This window comes from Gossypium raimondii, chromosome 1 (genome assembly GCF_025698545.1).
Source record: "Gossypium raimondii isolate GPD5lz chromosome 1, ASM2569854v1, whole genome shotgun sequence".
NCBI classification, from domain to species: Eukaryota; Viridiplantae; Streptophyta; class Magnoliopsida; order Malvales; family Malvaceae; genus Gossypium; species Gossypium raimondii.
In genome coordinates this window covers 25710067-25719188 of record NC_068565.1, presented here as the reverse complement: position 1 = coordinate 25719188, position 9122 = coordinate 25710067, and the positions used below count along the sequence as shown (strand labels likewise).

Sequence of the window (9122 nt, the reverse complement as noted above, 5' to 3'; positions counted from 1 at the left end):
TTTCCCCCTCAATTATGAGTTTAGTGTAATTATGCTCAAGGACAAGAATATGTAATTATGCAACTCAAGTATACATATTGTTCGAATTATTCTCAATTTTTATCATTCTAGCAAGAATACACTAAATGTTTTCTTAATAAAGACATACTAATTCTTACCACTTAATTTTTATTCATTTATTTAATACTAAACTTTAATCACTAAGTTTAAATTATGTCTTCTTATATTGAACTAAGCAATTTCTCTCCACTAATGTAGGCAGCACAAAAAATATGAATTGAACGGTCTTTTAAATAGGTTGTAATGTGACTAGGCTAGGGGTAGGTAAAAGATAGAAAAATTTAAGCTAAAGACCCTAAACTCAGGTTGCATCACACCTTCGGAATAAGTATCTTCAATACACCAACTCATTTTGCTTTCACATGCTCTTTTGTGCATCTATTTCTTTCGAGTACATATGCCCTCTCTTTTTTCAAGCATATTACTATATGCACTACAAATTTTTTAAGCATTTGATACTTCTTTTCAACTCCCCCAAACTTATTTTCAATGAATATTCTGGATAGGCTGAGTCTAGTGTTTGGGACAATTTAAAGATAATTATGAGAGAAGTGATGGCTAATTATTGCAAATGTTCAAATAAAATTCAGCCATATAGTCTCAAAGTTGGATTTCAAGGGATAAATATTCATTAAGGTTGGCTTGAAAGGCTCAAACGGTCCAAACAAAAGTTTACCTAAGTCATTTTCAAATTTCCATGCTTCATAGGATTTCGCCTCCAGAAATTACTAAGTCAATTCTAGAGACTTAAACTTTCATGCATGTCTAGCTCTTCTAAAGAATTAAATATGATTGGAAAACTTTGTTAAGAGTAACATTATGTCATAATTTAGCTAACAGAGCAATTATTAAGATAATAGAACTTTATTTATACTTGGAAGTTGGCACAATTAGCAAAAAATCAATTTTTGAACAAAATATAACTTAATCATAATTATAAGAATAATGTATCTTGAAAAAAAATTTCAATTTTTTGTCCCCTACTTAAGATGAACAATGTCCCCATTGTTAAAAATAATAGAAAGAATGAAAATATAGAAGTGAATAGATATTGTACACCAAGTAGGACCCTAGGAAAATGAGATGAGTCAAGTTTGAATACTTTAATACGAAGCTTTTCCAAGGCAAATCCAATCCTAGACATGTACATATCTATCACCACACTTCTTATTTTAAAATTTATTCAATTTTATTGATGATTTCCACTTCTTATTTTATTATGCAAGAAATAAAATCCTAAAAGAACCTAATCCTACAAACATTAAATATCCTAAGAAAGAATATAAAATAAAGTAAAGATCCCCCATTTTTATTTATTTGCAGATTTCTTAGAATTAGACTCATCTTTTGCTACATCGTATTTTTTTTGCATGAATCACTCGTTCCCTTTTTGATATTGGACTCCAGGGTTCAAATATAAAATTTGGAAACTCAGGCATAAAAATATTTTCGTAGAAACGCTTCTCACTGGCCACAGCATATGTTGCATTAGGTCCATCAGCCTTGAGAGCTCATCATGAAGATCTGGGTGAGGTGAATGAGTTTTGAACATTGAGGTCGCATGTCAGGTTCGGTCATTGGTTCAATTGGTTTTTCCTTATCAAGAATTTCAGCTAACTGCATTGGTTTGATCTCTGTGGGATCTTCTTCTTCTTCTTTGGGATCCTCGCTCGATTCAACTCGTTGTGGCAGAACAAAATCTCGGGCTACTCAGTAGAGGTCTCAATCTGTGATTGTGACTTGTCTATAACTTGTCTTCTTTATGTTTGCAAGAATTTTAGGTTTCAAGCACAAAATTGTTATCGTAAAGGGAAAGTATGCTAGGCCAGAATGTCTAGCGACACAATTTTGAATTTCTCTCAGAATGATTTTTCCCACATCAGTGGTCTTTGCTATTAAAATTGAGTAGATCAAGACCATTCGCTTTAATGAAATTGTGGTCCCATAGGCATATGGCTGAACCGAATGAAATAAAACCAGACATTCGCTAGTGGTGTCAAATATTCTCTGCAACAAGTGTGAGTTTCATGCTTTGACACAGTCCACGTAGAACCTAGAACTGTAAGTTCCTCGAAAATTTCTTGCAATTTTTGGACCTGAATATTTTCCATTAAAGAAGAATATTCATTGTCTTCAAAATTAGGTAATTCAAAGAATTCATTAACAATGCTTGAATTTATTAGTACCTTGATTCTTCGGAAAGAGACTTCTGGTAATTCACTTGAGGTCAAATTCGCATAAAATCCATGAACTAACTCTTCATCTTCACTTGAGCTTTTCTCACAAAACACTTACCAATTTAAAGCTTCAGAAACTTTTCTAATGCTCGCCATGAAATTAGTGTAATTTCTTTTTTTCAGGGTAAAGCCCTTTTCTGGGAGCATTTGTTGTTTTTTAAAAATACTGTCATATCTAGCTTTGGCTTCTCCACAGTAGAATTTTTTTTATGATTTTTCAACTTGGAAGAGGCACGAGTTCTTTTGCGCGGCATGATTTAACCTGAACATAAGATTAAAACAAATATTTTCTCAAAAATTTAATTTGCATTAAATATTAATAATTAAATAATGTGAAAAATTAAATAATTAAATAAAATTGAAATTTAGGAGAAAATTTTTCCTTCCACCTTTGTATAAAAACTAAGGACTCAATAAAATAAATAAAATTTAAAGCAAAAGGTTATGATTGAGGGTGGTTGGAGGATGATTGGTTGGTGAATCTAGGAGGTGCGATGTTTGTGGAGAAAGGGTGGTCGAATTGTGGCTTGAGCTTACGGAAAATTGTGAAGAAGGTGTGGGGTAAGGGTGACAAGGGGCGTGCAGCTAATTTAGGGGTGTGCATGACTTGAGGCGAGGAGCAAAGTAGTGCCCAAAGGCTTGAGGCTAGTAGCGATGTGCGAGGGCTGGAGCTTGTGCATCGGCTAGGGGCTTGAGTAGTAGCGGCTTGCGGGATCAGTAGCAGCAGTGCGCTAGCAGGGGCTGGCGTGAGTTGGGGAACGTGTGGGCTGTATGTGCGGGCAAGTGCAAGCGATGGTGTGTGCAAGGGAGCAGGTGGCAAGGTGCATGCAATGTGGCTGCTGGGTGTGTGCAGCTGCTGGTGGTGCCTTTGAAAATTACCGATGGGAGCTACGACACTAGATGGCTTTGAGGGTGAATGGTTTTAAGAGTGATGGAAGAAAAGGTGTATGGAAAGGTTGTATTTACGGTGTGCTTATAGGGGAATTCAACTAAAATTCTTAAAAAATAATAATAATAAATTAGTATAAGTCCTAATGTCATATAAAGTTAATAACAAATAATAAATAATAAAAGGTATATTAATATATTATTTGCTATTACTTTATTTATTGAAATAAAAATCTTTAAATAAAATATAGAATAATTCTAATCCTATGCAAAGTTGATAATAATTAATATACATTATATAAAATATTATTATATATTAGTTATTATCATTTTATTTATTACAAAGAAATTAAAACATTTATTTTAGCTTTTTTTTTAAATATTTATAGAAAAAAACAACTAATTTTAGTATTTATAAAGAACAACCAAAATTTTCAAATAATTCAATCAAGTACCTAAACTTAACGAAAATTTGAAAATTGAGTGCAATTAAAACTTTGATCAAAATTGACCCTTTATTTGAAAAGTTAAAATTATTTTGTTATTTAGGGAATAATTTCTTGAAAGATTATGTTAAAATCAATTCCCAGGAAAGGTCCCGCTTAAGTTCCAATCTCCTAAACAGAATTTATTTTAACATACTAATCCTGAAAATATACGCTAACTCATTTATTTAAAAGAAAACGAGAAAAAATAAGATTTCTAAAAAATGAGCAAGACTTTATCCCACTCAATTTTATCCCTTAGTAATGTTTCAAGCACTGAGCATTAACTCAAAAATTACCTCCATTACCTTGGAGTTCAACAACTCCATATGGAAAAACTCAGGGAATAGTAAATGGATTGGACCAACGTGACATCAACGTACTTGGAAAAAACCATAATCTGGAATTGAACAACAAAACTTGCTTACCTGCTTCAAATTCTCAAACTCAGATGTGCTTGTCATGCCATCTCTTTAATCTCTTCTTGAATAAATTGGCATTTTCATATGAGAAAGTTCAGAATTCTTCTAACTCGTTAAGTTGAAGCATATGTTTCTCTTTGGGAAGCTTAAGATCCAAACTGAGCTTTTGGAGAGCCCAATAAGCTTTATGTTCTAACTCCAAGGGCAAATGATAGGCTTTCCCAAAGACCAACCGATAGGGAGACATCCCTAAAGGTGTCTTGTATGCTGTCCTGTAGGCCTATAAAGCTTCATCCAGTCTTGTGGGCAAATCTTGTCAGTTTGGAAAAACTACCTTCTCGTGTATGCCTTTTATCTCCTTGTTTGCCAACTTGCCATTTTTCTGCAGATGGTAAGCTATGTCAACCTTGTGCTTCACTTCATGTTTGTCGAGTAACCATTTCAACCATTTGTTCAAAAAATGGGACCCCTCATCACTAATGATAGCCCTAGGAGCTCCAAACCATGTGAACACATGTTTCTGCAAAAACTTCATCATAACCTTGGCATCGTTCGTCGGATATGCCATGGCCCCAACCTACTTAGATACGCAGTCTACTACTACCAATATATACTTGTGACCAAAAGACCGAGGGAATGAACCAAGAAAGTCAATACCCCAAACACTGAATAATTTTACCTCAATGATGTTTGTTCGGTGCATCTCATTTCCGTTGGTGATATTTCCAACCCTCTGGCATTGATCACAACTCTTTACGTAGGCTTACGCATCTTTGAATAGCGTTGGCCAAAAGAATCCAGCTTGTAATACTTTTGCTATAGTGCGTGTACCTCCAAAGTGTCCCCCATTCAGAGTTGTGTAGCAATGATATAAAATCTTATGTACCTTACTTTTTTTCCACGCATCTCCTGGTCATTTGATCTGCGCACTTTTTGAACAAGTATGACTCTTCCCAGAAATAGTACTTCACAATGTGAAGAAATTTTTTTTTCTTGATACATCTTATCAATCGACATCAAACCACAAGCTTAGCAAAATCAGCACACCAAGGGGTATTATCAACATGTTTTACCTTAAGTATGTTCTTTTTTGGAAATGTCTACTAATGGGTACAAAAGATGAATTTCCTTCTTAATGTTCCAGTCTAGATAACTGATCTGCTACTTGATTTTTTTACCCCTTTTCGATGTTGAATTTCTAGATTAAAAACTTGGAGTAGAATTACCCATCGGATCAATCTCGGCTTGGCATCTTTCTTGGCAAGTAAACATTTAATTGTGGAATGATCTGTATAAATAGTCACTTTGGTACCTACAAGATAAGATCGAAACATGTCAAAAGAAAACACAATAGCAAATAACTCTTTCTCTGTTACCGTATAATTTAATTAGGCTTCCGTTAGAGTTCGACTTGCATAGTAGATGGGATGAAAATCTTTGTTCCTTCACTGACCCATCACAGCTCCTATTGCGAAGTCACTTGTGTCACACATCAACTCAAATGGCAAATCCCAATCCGGTGTGACGATAATGGGTGCCAAAATTAACCGATTCTTCAGATCATTAAACGCTTTCAAACATTCTTCATCAAAGTTGAATATCGTGTCCTTCTCCAGTAATTTGTACAGGGGTTTAGTAATTTTGGAGAAGTCCTTGGTAAATATTTGATAGAATTCGACATGTCCCAAAAGACTCCTAACACCCTTTTAGATGTTTGAGGTGGGACTTTCTCGATAACATCTACTTTTTCTTTATCTACCTTTATTTCATGTCTCGTTATTCAGTGCCCTGAACAATACATTCTCGTACCATGAAATGACACTTTTCCCAGTTGAGTATGAGGTTTGTTTCTTCGCACCGCCTTAGTACCTTGGCTAGATTGGCTAAGCAATCATCATAAGTGTTTCCAAACAATAAAAAATTGTCCATAAAAACTTCCAAATACTTCTCAACCATGTCAGTAAAAATAGCCATCATACATCTTTGAAATGTAGCAGGTGCGTTACATAAACCAAATGGCATGCGTCTAAATGCAAATGTACCATATAGACATGTGAGTGTTGTTTTGTGTTGATCCCGTGTTGCTACTTTGATATGATTGTACCCTGAGTAACTATGAAGAAAACAGTAATAGTCTCTCACTGCGAGTCTATCTAGCATCTGGTCCAAGAAAGATCCTAGTCACCTTGTTCAACTTTCTATAATCTATGTAGATTCTCCATCCCGTAACTGTTCGAGACAGTATAAATTTGTTATTCTTGTTCTCAACGACCATAATACGTCTTTTGTTTCGTACACACTGGACCAGACTTACCCATGAATTGTTTTAGATAGGATAAATTATACCTGCAGCTAGCCACTTAATTATTTCTTTCTTTACCATGTCATTCATAATGAGATTTAGTTTCCATTTTCCATTAATCATCCCTGGCTCGCCATCTTCTAGGATGATTTTATGCATGCAAATGGATTGGCTAATACCATGAATATAAGCTATGGTCCATTTGGTAGCCTTCTTGAATTGTTTCAACACTGAAATAAGTTTCTCTTCTTGCTCTTCTGTTAACTCTACTGAAACAATCACAGGAAAAGTCAAAGCATTACCTAAATAAACATATTTTAAGGTGTCTCTTCGATCGACACTTTTTGTTGAACAAAATCTCTGCTTTCTAATTCCAAAGATTCCAAGTGGGATTGCAGATTAAATCCCCTTTGATTAGCTTCTAACACAACTAAGTATTCCTCCCTCTCTTCATCACTTAGAGGGTCTGACATCTTGTTCCAATGGATCCTCAACAGAGTTGAGTTCCAATTCTACAGCTAAATCTTCTAACTCAGATGCTACAGAACAATCATCAACTATGTCAGGGAATTGCATAGACTTAAAACCATTAAAAGTTACCTGATCATCTTGAACATGCATAGTAAGCTCTCCCTTCTACACATGAATAAGGGTCCTTCCAGTTGCTAGGAAATACCTTCCTAAGATGATTGACATCTCTTTATTTACTTCAAAGTCTAAAATAACAAAGTCAGTAGGAAAAATAAATTTGTCTACACATACCAATGCATCATCAATTTTTCCTTCTAGATGTGCTAAAGATCGATCTGCTAGTTGAAGGATAACCGTAGTAGGTCTAACATCACCTATCCCCAACTTATTAAATATGGACATGGGCATCAAGTTGATGCTTGCACCCAAATCACATAGTGTCTTACCACAATAAGTTGTTCCAGTATGGTAAGGTATGGTAAAACATCTAGGGTCCTTCACCTTTGGAGGTAGTTTATTTTGAAGGTATGCACTGCATTCCTTTGTTAGAGCTACCTCTCAAATTCTCCAAGTCTCAGTTTCTTGGACAGGATATCCTTCATGAATTTGACGTAATTAGGCATCTACTTAAGTACTTCTACGAATAGAATGTTGACATGAAGTTGCTTGAGTACATTTAAAATTTCTTGAATTGGACTTCCTATTTCTGCTTTTGAAGTCTTTGAGGGTAAGGTGGTGGAGGATTTTTAACTTGAACTGGTTGATTCATCTTTTATGGCAATTTTACATCTAACCAAGTTGTTAGTTTATCAGAACTAATTCGGTTAGAAGTTACCTTATCAGATTTTGCAGGTCTAGAATTTCAACATTTGGTTGAACTTCCACTGAATGTTAAGTATCTGCTGGCTCTTCTTCAATTACGACAGCGTTGGGCTCTAATGTCTTTCCACTCCTTAATATCAATGCTTTACAATGCTCTTTCCCTAAATTTCTTAGATTTTTCGTATCATTAAACAGAGCACCTTGTTGTCGGTTCTTAAGTTCAGTAGCAAGTTGACCCACTTGATTCTCCAAATTCCTTAAAGTGGCGTCACTCTTTGCCATATATGCCTTCAATAGGTTCTCTAAGCTATTGGAAGGTTTAGCTTGAGTTGATTTCTGAACTTTTTGGGTAAAAATAGGTGGCTGGGTTGGTCTTGGTTGTGCTTAACTATTACTGGTTCCAGCCCCTTTGTTACTACAAGAAAAATTAGGGTGGTTTCGCCAAGATGGGTTATAAAAATTGAATTGCAATCCTTGTCTTCCCCAGTTTTGGTTTTGGTTACCCTTGTAATACACAGATACAGGGTTTGATGGCCATTCTTTGAATAAGTGCCCTTCTCCACAATAAACACAGGTTACAGTCTCAAATTGACTCGGTGGCTGAGCTGGGAAATTATTAAACCCATTAGTAGTCAAGATTTTAAGCATTGAGGACATTGAAGGTACCATTATAGAACGTCTCTAATTGGATGCAATGAAGGATTCTGTGATGAGGGCATCTTTGTAATAGTTCTTTAAACCTTTCTCATGCCTTATACTAGGACTCGTCATCCATCTGTTGGAAAGTAGTGATCTCGTTCCTCAACTTAGCATTCTTTCTAGGTGGGAACTACTTCATAAGGAATCATTCTGCTAACTGTTGCCATATGGAAATGGAATCTGGTGGCAATGACTTCAACCAAGCTCGAGCTCTATCCCTTAGTGAATATGGGAACAACTTTAATCATAGTGCATCTTTGGGTACTCAAGCTAATTTGAAAGACTCGTTCACCTCCATAAATAATCTTAAGTGAAGGTGAGGATCTTCGGTAGGCATTCCACCGAATTAGCCCACTGCCTAAAGCATCCAGAACATGACCAGCTTCAACTCAAATTATTGTGCCTCGATTTTTGGTCTCCTAATACTCAGATTAAGCTCATGAAACACTAGCATGACATATTGTCTTAGAGCTTTATCCCTATCATCTGTAATAAGGATAGGATTTTGAGCATGATTTGCTCCATTTCTTTGATTCAGATTTTCAAAGTCTCTTCGGTCCTTCTTTGAGTTGCTTGTCTTCTTCTTTGTCAAAAAGTTCTTTCAACTTTAGGATCTATGAGGAGTAAATTGATAATTCAATCAATGTAACACCCTAAACCTGACCTAGATGTTATGACCGGATCTGGCTATGTCATAGGGAATGGGATTTGAAGACAAGATTGTCGAGTTAAAACT

The 9122-nt window shown here is 35.4% G+C and overlaps 1 protein-coding gene and 1 non-coding gene across 2 annotated transcripts; one reads left to right on the top strand and one right to left on the bottom strand.

The window, feature by feature from the left end:
* Positions 1-4186: 4186 nt before the first annotated feature.
* Positions 4187-4660, bottom strand: LOC105786926 (uncharacterized). The gene is made up of 2 exons (XM_012613394.1): positions 4427-4660; positions 4187-4372 (listed from the first exon to the last, which is right to left on the bottom strand). Exons 1-2 carry the CDS (start codon positions 4658-4660, stop codon positions 4187-4189), a joined length of 420 nt encoding a protein of 139 aa, XP_012468848.1.
* A 3728-nt stretch (positions 4661-8388) lies between these two features.
* LOC128033635 (small nucleolar RNA R71) lies at positions 8389-8495 on the top strand. Its single transcript, XR_008189626.1, has one exon. It is a non-coding gene; the product is annotated as a small nucleolar RNA R71 (small nucleolar RNA).
* Positions 8496-9122: the final 627 nt, after the last annotated feature.